The sequence below is a fragment of the Somniosus microcephalus genome, chromosome 12 (assembly GCF_052327205.1).
Source record: "Somniosus microcephalus isolate GS21.2 chromosome 12, FLI_Smic_1.0, whole genome shotgun sequence".
In the NCBI taxonomy this organism is placed as follows: Eukaryota; Metazoa; Chordata; class Chondrichthyes; order Squaliformes; family Somniosidae; genus Somniosus; species Somniosus microcephalus.
Genome location: NC_140998.1, coordinates 122138194 through 122152656, shown reverse-complemented (window position 1 = coordinate 122152656; position 14463 = coordinate 122138194). Strand labels below are relative to the sequence as shown.

Below are 14463 nucleotides of genomic sequence, written 5' to 3'. Positions count from 1 at the left end.
CATTGGGATGTTTCCATATACAGTATTGGGATATATATGTACTTTTGTACCATTTTACAAATTTATTAATTGGCCTGTATACATACAACTTTTTGCAGATGTCACCAGATTGGTATTGTTTGCATTCTGTAACGTATATAGCTGGTACTAAAAGAATGCATCTAGTGGGCACTGGTAGGTTAAAGTATGTGGTAGAAACCTGGTTGGTACTCAGCATGTTTCTCAGAAATTCAACACTGAAGAGTGAATAGTACTAAACCTTTTGGATGAAAGGATTTATTAAATTAAATTCTACCTCAAGATGCCCTTATGGTAAGAAAGCATACCCTGAATAATGGCTAGTAGGATGACGATGACAAAGAAGAAGAATGTGATGTCAAAGATAATTCGATACATTTCAGAAGGATCACCAGCAGGGTCTTCAATTTCATCTCCAATGCCACCTCCAGCTCTGACACCCACATACATGTGGAACAAGTAGCACTGAAAATGAAAGAAGACAATATGTCACATATTGTCAGAGATTGAAATGTTACAAAGGCAGGAAGCATTGAATTGTGACTGTAAGGTAGAAAGTGAGTCATTCTTCTTTGAATTAGTACTGCAGCTACAAGATTCATTAAATATTTTGTTAACTAGTTAGTTGATGTTGGCTGCAGCAATAGCTGGCATTGGCTTCACTCCTTCTGGGTTGGAGATGTGGGAAATCAGCAAGGGTTCCTACCCTGATTGTTATTCAGTGACCTGAATAGTTAGTGTGAATGAGGATGGGATCGGGCTTGTCTGTGATGTCCCACATGATTAATGGCATGCTGGCACTCAGTGCCTGGGTTGCAAATGAGGAATCACCACATAGGTCAGAGATAATGGAAGGCTGCTAGTGGCTAGGGAACTATACCCCACCATAGGAAACTGCGTACTGGATGGGGGGGGGGGGGGGGGGGAAATTGAAAAATATATTCAATGATACAGTAGCGATGTTCAAGTCCCAATGATTAACAGAAGTATAGGTCAATCCCATATGATACTGAACATGGATGGTGCAAATCACAATACAGTTGACTTTAAATTGATATTTTAAAACAAACAGAACTCAAGAAATTAACATGATTGAAAGCAGAAAATGTGGATTACAAATTATGCTATATAGAGGACTTTGTTACATGAAATAAGTAAAGATATTCTTTATAACTCAGGACTGAATTAGGATTTGGTAACTGAGGCAGACTTGTATGAAGTGAATTCTATATTATGTGCACAAAGTGCATTATACGAATCTGTGTCACAAATGAGTGAACCTATGTCTATGACACTTTCAGTTACATGACATTGCACTTATTACACGGGTTTACATTTCTGGGATTTGAACTATCCTGGAATTGGATTTCTGTCGCATTTTCACCACACCCATGGAGTGAATGTCCATTACACAGGGTTAATAAATGAATAAATACCGTCATCATATCATCACATTTCATGTCTGGTTCATCTTCATCCTCACTCTTGTTATAGAATTTGCGGAAGAAATTGAAAGCAACCACTGTGTATAGGTACACAACAACGGCCAGGAGACCAACCGTCAGCGCAAGCTGCACAAGGTAAGAAGCAAAGTTTTAATGTGATGCAATGTCAGTTAAAAGACATTCACTTAAATTCACTCTCTCAAGGTACTTGGTTGAACCAAAAGGAAAGGCATAACTTGATAAAGCAGAACTTAAAGTATAAATTAAATGGGGAAATTTAAATTGTAGTTCACATGTTATTTCTGCTCTTCTCGGCTTCACATTCAGGTAAGTATTTTTTTAAACTTTCCTTTTCGGTGGCGACAGCGGTCTATTTAAGGACTGCTAGTTAGGCCGCATACAGACCACGTTTATCTGAATGCAGCTGTTCCTGCATCGGCGGTGTTCACGGCAGCTCAGTTTTGCAAAGGAGGGTTCAAACAGGCATTAGGTCCTTTGCATATGCAGCTAAGGGCTTAACGCCTGTTTCAGGCACGGGGCCTGGATGCCTCCTTTTCTGCCTTTACCAATATGATGGGTAGTAGACTTCCAGCGTTTAACAATCACACATGCCTCATCTGCCATATTGGATGCTTAGGCGCACATTTTGCACCGGAAAAATGGGCACAGTGCCATTAAATCTTTAGGCCTTGGCCTTTTCAGTCTTGAAGGAAGGGACCTGAGAGATGATCTTATAGGGTTATACAAAATAGGTAATGACATGGAAAAGGCAAATCTGGACTATTAATTTAAATTAAATTGGGAGAGTAGGACACCAGGCTCTGGCCACAATCTTCCAATCCTCCTTAGACAGGGGAGTGGTGCCGGAAGACTGGAGGAATCCAAATGTTACACCCCTGTTCAAAAAAGGGGAGAGGGATAAACCCAGCAAGTTCAGGCCAGTCAGCATAACGTTGGTGGTGGGGAACATTTTTGAGCCAGCACGGATTTGTTAAAGGCAAATCATGTTTGACTGAATTGATTGAGTGCTTTGACGAAGTAACGGAGAGGGTAGTATGGTTGATGTATATATGGACTTTCAAAAGGCATTTGATAAAGTTACACACTTAGTATAAAAATAATAAATTGCAGGACAACGGAGTATTACCGTTTAACTCTTTTATTAAGCATTAGGTCTGTGATCTTATTCATAGCAGCACCAGTGGGCAAAGCATGGCATTAGGACCCCTAGCCTTCAAAACAATAGTAGTCCTTACAGATGCCTGCAGGCCAATGACAACTCAGCATGTGATCACATGTGAATATAATAGGTATTCCTTACAAATGCCTGCGGGCCAATGATAATTCAATATGCAAATGTTACAGTTGATGTATATATGGACTTTCAAAAGCCATTTGATAAAGTACCACATAATAGATGTTAGCAAAATTGAAGCCCATGTGATTAAAGGAGCAGTGGCAGCATGGATACAAAATTGACTATGGGACAGAAGCAGAGAGTAATGGTGAACGGTTGTTTTTCAGACTGGAGGGAAATATACAGTGGCATCCCCCAGGGGTCAGTATTGGGACAACTGGTCTTTTTGATATACAGGTGACCTGGACTTGGGTATGCAGGGCATAATTTCAAAGTTTGCAGATAACACTGAACTCGAAAAAGTAGTAAAACAAATGAGCAGATTTCAGGAGGACATGTGAAATGGGCAGACACATGGCAAATTTAATGCAGAGAAATGTGAAGTGATGCATTTGATAAGGAAGGATGAAGAGAGGTGTGAAGTGATGCATTTGATAAGGAAGAATGAGAGACCTGGGGTTTTACATACACAAATCTTTGAAGGTAGCAGGACAAGTTGATAAGGCTGTTAAAAATGCATATTGTGCCCTTGGCTTTATAAATAGAGACATAAGAGTACAAAAGCAAGGAAGTTATGCTAAACCTTTATAAATCACTGGTTAAGCCCCAGCTGGAATATTGTGTCCAATTCTAGGCACCATACTTTAGGAAGGATGTCAAGGCCTTGGAGAGGGTGCAGAGATTTACTAGAATGGTACCAGGCATGAGGAACGTCAGTTACGTGGAGAGACTAGATTGTTCTCCTGAGAACAGAGAAGGTTAAGGGGAGATTTAATAGAGGTGTCCAAAATCATTAAAGGTTTTGATAGAGTGAATAACGTGAAACTGTTTCCAGTGGCAGAAGGGTCGTTAACTAGGGGACACAGATTAAGGTAATTGGCAAAAGAGCCAAAGATGAGATGAGAATTTTTTTTTATGCAGCAAGTTATTATGATCTAAAATTCACTGCCTGAAAGGGTGGTGGAAGCTGATTCAATGGTAACTTTCAAAAGGGAATTGGATATATACTTGAAAAGGAAAAAATTGCAGGGCTATGGGGAAAGAGCTCTTTCAAAACTGCCCAGGCACGATAGGCCAAATAGCCTCCTTCTAAGCTGTTCGTTTCTATGATTAACAGGATATAAGTTCAAACTATGGTAAATTTAAGCTTTGTATCAGGAAGTTCTTATTTATGCAAAGAATGATCAAAATATGGAATGGATTTCCAGATAGCGTAGTGGAGATGAATACACTTGAATAATTTAAGTAAAAATTAGATTCTGTAATAGGTCGGAGTCCAGGGTCTTTCCGGATGGATGGACCAAATGCCTTCCTCATCTGTAACTATCTTGGCGATTTGGGACAAACCACGTTTTATGTTTTATCATTCTCACCTGCTTGCCATTGTGAGTTACAGATGACAGTATGGTACGCAGTGTCTTAAATCCCATAGCAATATCCAGCAAGTGAGCAGCGAAGAAGAAGTTGTTGTAGTGACCCAAAATAGACATAGTTGTGTACCAAGCCAGGTACAAAAATGACTACAAATAGAAATTATGAAGTTAAGTATGAGTTGCATTATGAGCTATTAACAAACAGCAGATTCCTACAATTAAAATGGTTCAACTTATTTTAAAGAAGAAAAATCCTGCAACTTTGATACAAGGCAAGAATAGCTGTTTATAATAAAATGTTGATATTGTGAATGATGTGATATTGTATTTTAACCCCCTTGGGCAGTTGTCAATGAGATGACCCAGTTCGCTGGGTCACAGTTTGTGTTATCTTGTCAAATGCATGGAACACTTGATGTCACCCCCAAAATGGTCAGAACTTTGTCGTTCCAATGGGTCAAATTTCAATGTTCTGGCCCTCAACTGGCTGAAAGAAACTAGCACAAAAGCAAAATACTGCAGATGCTAGAAATCTGAAATAAAAATAAAATGCTGGAAGTACTCAGCAAGTCGGGCAGCATCTATGGAGAGAGAAACAGAGTTAACGTTTCAGGTTGATGACCTTTCATCAGAAATGGAAAATGTAAATGACAAGTAAAGAAACAAAAGACCCCTTTTGTCATTTGCCTTCCACCCTATCACAGACCTTCCCTTTCATTCTTTCCTCCCCTCCCCAGTTTCCCTGCCTCTGTACTTGCTTAAAACCTGTTACATCTCTAACTTTTTCCAGTCCTGATGAAAGGTCAGCGACCTGAAACGTTAGCTTTGTCTCTCTCTCTCCACAGATACTCCCTGACCTGCTGAGTATTTCCAGCATTTTCTGTTTTTATGAAAGAAAATAGCAACTGTATTTCAGCCAATCAGAAGCCATGTTTTAGTGTGTCAGCTCTAGAATTGACACTAAAGGCACATGAGAACAGAAATGTTCAGTACTTACACGAAGAAGAAAAAATGTAAAATGAAATTTATAATAAATTTAGAATGCAGAATAAAATGTAAAATAAAGCTCAAAGTATGGGAGGAGAGAATAGATCCATAAGATTAAAAAAAGGGAAGTGAAAGAGCAGAAGTTTTAGAATTTGAAATTAAAAAGTTTCAAAGTGTACATTTTATTAGTTACACCTAAATATTACAGTAGTTAAGCCACTCCTGGCATCACAGTACTGTACTAGCGGATTTTCAGCACTACCCTGTGAGCTGAATTTTTTTAAACAAAATTGACCAACACACAGAATACGGTCAGAATCCAACCCTGGCGATCTAAGTGCTGTCAACGTTATGTTTTAAAAAGGAAATTGTTGTAAAATTAAACAGAGCAGTAATAGAGAGGTTAAACACATTTATGCGGTAAAGAGAAATCAAATAGATCCTTATAACCAGACTTGCACGTAACAACAGGCTTGATTTTATTAAGTGGGGAAGATGAGCATATATAGAAAGAGGATAGAGGAGCACACATTAAGTCACATGAGTAATTGCATTTAATTGTACTCACATTGTCAGTGAACACAACTCCAAGCTTCCAGACATGGTATTTTAAATCAATGGAACTCAACCTACAAAAAACAAAAAAACTTTTCAATGTACAAAAGTTTTTTTTATTTCAATTTTCTTCCACAGTTTTCTTCCTGGGAAATAATTTTCTTTCTGCAGGAGGGGGTCCAGAAGATGTTGGGGATAGCCCCATGAGTGCTGGTATCCCTCTGGTCCCTCACACACACATCCATTCTTGATCATGAGTCCAAAATACTAAATGTTATCTATACTGTTACTGGGGTAAATTTACGATTTAGAACATCTAAATTTGCATGGCACAAAGGTTCATGCAATGGACGCACATATCAGGTCAGCACAGTCACACCCGATTTTCTGTCCATTAAAATGAATGCCTAGTGTGAATACCTCTGAACTGCTGCTTGGAGGCTGCCTGGGAGCAGGAACAGAAGGCAGCATTCCCCATTCTTGATGTTACAATGGGCCGGATATTGCTGTAAAAATAACGAGGCCAACAACGTTCACCGTTACTTAGGCGCAAATCGGACAGCAACTTCAGGCAAGCGTACATGCGCAGTTAAATGCAAAAATCCGGAAGTTGCTGTCCGAGATGCACCGTTCCTCCGTAAGCTGAGCAAAACGGCATCTCGCCGCCTGATTCACATTGAAATGTATTGAACGGCGTGAAGTTGCTGTACTTATGTTGTAGATACGGACTAAACTCGCCACAAAAAGTTAGGACTCGTCCATTTCAGTCTAAGTATCAATTTAATGGCATGGTTAGTCTTGATTACTGCCTATTAACATCTCTGGCACTGAAAATTAACTTTTACAAGTGTAGAGTCTCATTCTTTCAGCTTTTAATTATTGTTGGACTTTTATTAAAAAAAAACGTTTTTTTACTTTTTATTTCTGTCTCTTAATCCAATCTTTCTTTCCCTCTCTGCACCTGATTTGACATTGAATTCACTATTCTAACTTACACTTCCTGGTTCAGACTGCGCTGCTCATTGACGATTCTTCAATCTGATTACAGTTGCTTGCCCTGTTCACACAGGTCCCAGATGCTCTGTAGAGGGTGCTGTTTGGATGTCCCGCTGACAGTGACTTGTGCAAAACCCCATGGAAAGTCTATGAGCAAATGCAAGTCTAACTTTGCCACTCACAGCAAAATCCGGCCCATAATGTTTGATTCCCAAGCTGCCTAGACGCAACAGTCCAATACAGTAACAAGGGATAATTGAGACACACTAGTCAATGTACTTCCCTTTAAAATAGGATTATGGAATGATTCAATAAAATCTATTCTCCTTTTACACAACTGTTTTTAGCACAAGGCAAACCAGAGTGCGAAACTGAAAATTAACTATGCTAAGTCCTTGTTAAATTTACCACATTTGTACATTTTTGCAAGTTAAATTGAGACAAACAGTATATTTATTCTGCATATTAAGCCATTTTTCAGATTCCTTATCTGAGAAGAAGCAAAACAATAGGAGCAAACATCACTTACCAGGATACCAGTGTTGCTTCTTGCTCTGGGGCCTCTTCAATGGGACTAAAATCTAAAGCACTTCTGTCCACACCCAAGAGCTCAGCAATGCGCTCAACTCCATAAAGGTCTCCATACTTATTAATGACCTAATAGAAAACAAAAGGTCATATAGCTGTGTGCAAACAAGCTCAGGTTAAATTCTACAAATATAAATATATTAATATTGCATCAAAATGTCCCATAGTACTTCACAGTAGGGAGGGGAGAGGTGTATTGGACACAAGGCAAACATATGGAGAAGGCGCATATCATTGATGAAAAGCATGTAAAATAAGAATAAGAGGGAGCCAAGGGAGGAGACTGAGATGGTCAACCATATTGAAGGACATGGAGAAATTGAGGACAAAGAGGATATCACAAAGGATATTTATTAAATCTGTGTGTTAATGGAGACACGGAATGCAGGAGTTGGTTTAACAAGTCTTTACTGAATGAAGACAATCTGGAAACTGAAACTACAGAAGTGTGCTAGGGCCTTTTATACAGGGATGGTCACTGCCGGTACTGCAGTCTGAGACCAGTTATTCCCTTAAAGGGACATACACAACAATTCCTCCCCTTTTAGATAAACAGTACATAACATTCATTTAACAACTAAATAATAACTAATTACAATTACGGTTGCTAGATACATTAGTTGAAGTTAAGCAATTATAAGTTCAGTCTTTGAGGAGGCTTCCTGATTCTGTCAGGATAACGCCTCTTTGGGATATCAGGTTCTTCTGCAAAGGTTGAGTCGGGATCAATGTCATTGTTTGGTTCGTCTGCTTCCAATATCACCGATTCGGCGGTAGATGCAATTGGTACTTCGGTTTCATCGCCAGGTGTATCAGATCATGGTGTGGAGTTGAGGTTTTCCAGTGACTCTAGAATCTGGTCAGCATGGCGTCTTACAATGCTCTCTCCAACGTCCACGGTATACATTAGAGGTCCTTGCCGTGTACAGATCGTTCCTGGCTGCCATTTCTCTGTGCGGTAGTCCCGGGCCAAAACTGGTTGACCTATCTTAAAACTCCTGGTCGGCCTTTCATTCATATTCTGAAACTGCCTGTTCTCCACATCTCTTCTGACGTTTGGCTTAACCAAATCCAAGCGGCATCGTAGTGTTCGATTGAAGAACATCATGGCTGGAGTTTGGTTGGTAACCACATGTGTCGCATTCCGGTAGGCAAACAAGAAGTTATCCACCTTGTGTTGTAGGGGTATATCTTCATTACACATTGCCTTGATAGCCTTCTTGAATGTTTGAACAAACCTCTCGGCCAACCCATTAGTGGCTGGATGATATGGGGCGGATGTGTAATGCTTAACACCATTGTTCTTTAAGAACCTCCGGAACTCTTCAGACACAAACTGTGGTCCATTGTCAGAGCAAATCTGTTCAGGCAGCCCATTCCTGGCGAATATGGTTCGTAAGACTGTGATAGTTTTTTCTGTGGTGGTTGAGGACATTTTTATTACCTCTGGCCACTTTGAATGTGCATCCACCACAATTAAAAACATCGAGTCCATAAAGGGACCAGCAAAATCAATGTGCACCCTTTGCCATGGAGATGAGGGCCACTCCCATGGATGTAGAGGGGCTTGTGGTGGGGCGTTTTGGACCTTCCGGCATCCTGTACAGCTCTTGGTCATCTCTTCGATTTATCTATCGATTCCCGGCCACCACACAAACGCTCTGGCTAAGTTCTTCATTTTTACCCCTCCCAGATGACCCTCATGAAGCTCATTGAGCACTCTATCCTTCAATTTGGGTGGAATTACTACTCTGGATCCACACATCAAGGTTCCTCTGCACACTGACAGCTGTTCTCTTCTCGGCGAGAATGCTGGCAGCAGTGGTTCGCCATGTGCTGGCCATCCCTTCACCGTTAAATCATAGACCCAGGAGAGTGTCGGGTCATTTCGTGTTTCCTTTTCTATGTTTGCATTCGTCACAGGGAGACATTCGACAATAGTCGAGTGGAATAACTCCACTGGATCCACTGCCAGTTCTTCTTCCACTGTCGGCAACGGTAGGCGCGACAATCCATCAGCATTCCCATGCTGTTTAGTTCCTTTGTACTCGATGTCATATTGGTGTGCCCCTAGGAAAAGGGACCACCTCTGTAGCCGTTGTGCCGTCATTATCGGTACGCCCTTCTGAGGGTTGAAAATGGAGACGAGAGGTTAATGATCAGTTAGTAGAGTAAATTTCTGACCGTGCAGGTAGTGATTGAACTTCTTCACCCACCACACCAGGCTGAGGGCCTCTTTGTCAATCTGGGCGTAGTTACGCTCGGCTGAAGTTAACGAGCGTGACGCAAAAGCTATCGGCCTCTCAAAACCATCAAGGAATTTATGTGACAGTACCGCCCCAATGCCGTAGGGAGACGCATCACACGCCAGTCTTATCGGTAGTGATGGGTTGTAGTGAGCCAATACTTCTCTTGAAGTGATTAGGCCCTTACTCTTCTGAAAGGCCCGCTTACATTCATCGCTCCATTTCCATGCTACTCCCGTTCGTAGTAGGGCGTTCAGTGGATGCAGAATTGTGGACAAATTCGGCAAAAACTTATGGTAGTAATTCACCAATCTGAGGAATGACCTCAGTTGCGACACATTTTCAGATGCTGGAGCCTTAACTACTGCTTCAATTTTGTCAGGGGACTTATGCAACCCCTCTTCATCAATCACGTGGCCACAATACGATATCTGTTTCTTAAAAAACTCGCACTTGGGGCAATTGGCTCGTAGCCCATGTTCACGTAGTCTAGTGAGCACCTGCTCTAGGTTGGCAAGGTGTTTACTGTCATCTTCACCTGTCACTAGGATGTCGTCCAAGTAACATTGAGTCCCCGGAATCCCTTGCAGGACTTGTTCCATCGCTCTTTGCCATATCGCCGAGCTGATGCTACTCCGAATACCAGTCGATTATACTGGTAAAGACCTTTGTGAGTGTTTATCGTGAGATACTTCCTAGAGGATTCTTCAACCTCCATCTGCAAATATGCTTGTGCTAGGTCAATTTTTATAAAACGCTTCCCTCCAGATAGTGAGGCGAAGATATCTTCTATCCTTGGAAGAGGATATTGTACTATGTGACGGACTGGTTTCACTGTCACCTTGAAGTCCCCACAGATGCGAACCTTCCTTGGCTCCTCAGACTTATTGTTTAACGTTTTTTTCATGACAGGAACGATGGGTGTCGCCCACTCGCTCCAGTCTACCTTAGATAACACGCCTGCATTCTCCAGATTCTCCAGCTCTGCCTCAACGGCTGGGCGAATTGCATATGGTACCGGTCTTGCTTTGAAAAACTTGGGAATTGCATTCTCTATTTTTATCGAGGCGGTTACGCCTTTAAGAGTGCCCAGTTCTTGTTGAAATACCTCTTTGGCGTCAGCTAAGATTGTTGACAATCGTCCAGGAGTGACGTCGTCATCCTTTTTACCAGCCACCGTCAGTGCCTGAATGGAGTGCCAGTCTAAACTTATCTTTCTGATCCATTCACGTCCCAATAACGGTGGTCCACCATCTTGCAGAATGTAGAGATACAATTTCCGTATTTTCTTGCCGTTGTATTCGACAGGCACCATTATTTTTCCTCTGGGGTATACTTTTTGCCCCGTATACGTCCTTAAGACAATGGATGTCTCTCTCAAGGGTATGTGTGAGAATAGCCGCTCGTAGTCTCGTCGATTCATGACGGTTAGAGCTGATCCTGTATCCAATTCCATTTTGACTTGGGACCCTGCTATCGTGAGGGTGACCCAAATGGTTCGGTGATCCTCTTTTGCGATTACGTTGTGAAGTTTGAGACAGCTTAGTCTCTTGTTCCCAGATTCACTATCGCTCATCTGGTCTTCGGAACTACTGTCCGTCATCTTTTGTACTTTCCTGTACGGTTCCTTAGTAGCCTTTTTATTGTCGTTGGTCTTCTTCTTAAACCTGCAAACTCGTGCAATGTGTCCCATCTTTCCACATTGCCTGCATATTTTGTCCTTGGACCAGCAGTCCTTCTGGTCATGGTTTGTTCTGCCGCAGCGATAACATTTTGCAAATCCCCATGTCATTTCGTGGGTGCCGTATTCCTGTGGCTTTTGTTGTATTTCCGCAGCTCCCCTTGCTGCTGCTTCGTATGATACTGCCACGCTGAAAGCCTTATCTAGCGTCAGCTCTTTCTCTGAGAGTAACCTCTTCTGGGTTCCTTCACTCAGGAGTCCACAGACAAATTTGTCCCGTAAGGTATCTGCCAGTCCTGCTCCGAACTGGCAGTGCTTTGATAGCTTGCGTAGTTCCGTAAGGTAATCAGCATTGCTCTCATTTTTATGCTGATTTCTCCTGTGGAATTTAAATCTTTCTGCTATCAGCAGCGGTGTAGGATTTAGGTGTTCCTGTAGGATAGCAACAATTTCGTTAAAACTCTTCGCCTTCGGTTTGGCTGGAGTAATCAGGTCCCGCAATAGGCCGTACGTTCTTGCGCCCATTAAATTTAGCAATACCGATGCCTTTTTCTCCTCGGCTATTTCGTTTGCCTCGCAATATACCTCGACTCTTTCCACATACGTGGTCCAGTCTTCTATTGCATTATCGAAGGCAGTGATATCGCCAGTCTTTGGCATTTTGAAAATCTAAGATGGCATCTCCTGCGCTTTTCCTTTGTCCCCGATGGATCAAAATGGCGCCTCCCGCGCTTTTCCTTCTTCCCCGCCAAGTTAAGATGGCGCCTCCCGCACTTTCCCGCCGCTGTCAACGCCGCTCTCCGCGGTATTTTTATTTTTAACCATTCCCGTCGTGGAGCGGACCCTCTGGGACACTTCCCTCCCTCTTCTTAGGTCCGAACGCTGCCCGGCTGCGAAGCACCGGCCGCGCCCTGTGTGCTCCACCCTCTCTCTCTCTCTTTGCTTCCCGACTCGCTGCCCGGCCCCGTTGCAGAGCCACCCGATCGAGCTCTAGCCCGCCGCAGCCCAGGAAGGATCAGTGCACTACCTGCCACCAGCCCGATTAGCTGGGAAACCACAGACTGGTGAACCAAGCCTGGCTCTTGACAGTCTCTCCTGCAAGTTTTCAATCCGATGATTTGGAGGGCGGTTGCCCACGGTCGACGCCCGTTTCTCGAGTTTTTTTGGATTATATTTTTTTTCTTTCTTCTGGCTTCGACCTTCAATAACGTCGTCTGAGGTGCTGCCGCGTTGCAGGTAAGTTCGTTTCTTACTCGTCGCCAGTATTAAATCCGTGTGTTAATGGAGACACGGAATGCAGGAGTTGGTTTAACAAGTCTTTACTGAATGGAGACAATCTGGAAACTGAAACTGCAGAAGTGTGCTAGGGCCTTTTATATATATAGGGGTGGTCACTGCCGGTACTGCAGTCTGAGATCAGTTATTCCCTTAAAGGGACATACACAACAATATTGGAGTTTGCGGTAAAAATAATGGTGACGCTATCAACACTCACTGTTATTAAAGTGTAAATGGAAGAGTTATTTCTGGTGACTGCATAAGCGCAGTTATAAGCAGAAATCAGGAAGTTGCTGTCCAAGTTGCCCTGCTCCTCCAGAAGCTGCACTAGATCAGTATCTCACCAAGAGAATCGGCATTCAAATACATGGGACAGCATGAAGTTGCTGTACTTACATTGGTAGATACACACTAAACTCTCCAGAAAAAGTTAGCGCTTGTCCATTCCAATGTAAGTAAATTGTTAATGGCGTGATTAGTCTCCCTGGCACTGAAAATTTATTTTACAGGTGTGCAGTCTCATTCCTTCAGATTTTAATTATTGTTGGAGATTTAAAAAAATACAAACATTAAGTTTTTATTAAAAACTTCTTTCTGTCCCTTTCATCTCTCTCTCAATTGCATCTTTCTTTCCCTCTCTTTATTTTGCGTTCTGCATCTGATTTGACATTGACTTCATTATTCTAGCTGACACTTCCTGGTTCAGACACTGCAGCTGCGATTTCCCCAACCTCGGCGGGTCCAGTGCGGCCAGGGTCGGTGGTGGGGTGCGACCCTGCTGTTGGCTCCAGCCCGCTGTCCAAAGTGATCTTACGCTGATTGGGCTTGTTAAGCCCGGCCAGCACGTTTCCCAGCCAATTGAAGGAAGCAGACGGTTTCCTTAAAGGGACCATGCGCAAATTGATTTTGATAGTTGTGCTGTGTCAGTGTTCTACAGCATTGAGGTGCTGCAGACACCGACAAGCACTACACAGAGGTGTACAGCTGTACCCAGGCTTTCCCATGACTCCTTCCATATGCTTATAGAGGGAGTTACAGCACGCAGGGAGGTCCTCTTCCCTTCCAATGGGCAGAAGAGACCACCCCAGGAGATCAATGCAGCCTGGTTGCACATTGCACAGGAGAACACAAGCAGAGATGTGGTCATGAGGACCAGGCTGCAGTGGCGCAAACCTTTCAATGATCTCAGTAGATCACAAAACGTTACTACAAAGCCACACTCAACCTCATCCTGCTGTGCCACTCATCACATCCCCATCACTCTGCCTTCCCTACCCTATTCCTGCACATCCTTACTCACACCAACTTACCTTGCACCTCCACCCATCCCGCTCTATCTACATTATCACTTCCCCATCTCACTAGCCAACCATCACACTCCCCTCATCCTAGTCCAATCATACCAAGTAACAATACACAAGGGTAGGCACTTGGGTGTTTTAGCCAATGTTCATGTAAAGTTTCTGTTAATGTGGTATCAAACATTGAAATCTTTATTTTCAACACTTTCCGTTCTTGGACAGATTTGTGTGCACCTTTGGAAGTGGCTTAGGTGAGTTGCAGTGAATGTTGAGACATAACGATACCCCCCGCAATGGTGATGAGTGTGAAAGGAATGGCTTGGGCATTGTAGGGATGCTTTATGGCGTTTGTGGGGGGTGATGTCAACCTGGCGCATCATGTGGCAGCCAGGGTGTACAGCGTCAAATGAAGTAAATCTGGCTATGGTGAGGCCATCACTGGCGTCCCGGGCAGCAAAGTGGTCGGGTGCTGGTGTCCTGTGCAGCATCAGGTGATTGTGGAGAAGGTTGGTGTTGTTGTTGGTGCTGCTGGTGTTGGGGCTGATCGTGGTGGGATTCTGAGGCCCAAGGTGTGATAGTTTCAAGGGCACCGATGCTGATGGAATAGATGGCAGGTGAAGTTGAGATGACAGAAGCGA

General features: G+C 42.9%; 1 protein-coding gene across 8 annotated transcripts in view; it reads right to left on the bottom strand.

Moving 5' to 3' along the window:
- The window catches only part of LOC147109494 (ryanodine receptor 3-like), a 506629-nt gene that overhangs the window by 12396 nt on the left and 479770 nt on the right, over positions 1 to 14463 (bottom strand). For all 8 annotated transcript variants that reach the window (XM_086003490.1, XM_086003491.1, XM_086003492.1 and 5 more), the window contains 5 exons: positions 7261 to 7388; positions 5749 to 5809; positions 4194 to 4340; positions 1455 to 1589; positions 327 to 483 (listed from right to left, as the gene is read on the bottom strand). In XM_086003490.1, coding sequence (XP_085859616.1) covers positions 327 to 483; positions 1455 to 1589; positions 4194 to 4340; positions 5749 to 5809; positions 7261 to 7388 — 628 coding nt within the window. The remainder of the gene's footprint in view (positions 1 to 326; positions 484 to 1454; positions 1590 to 4193; positions 4341 to 5748; positions 5810 to 7260; positions 7389 to 14463) is intronic.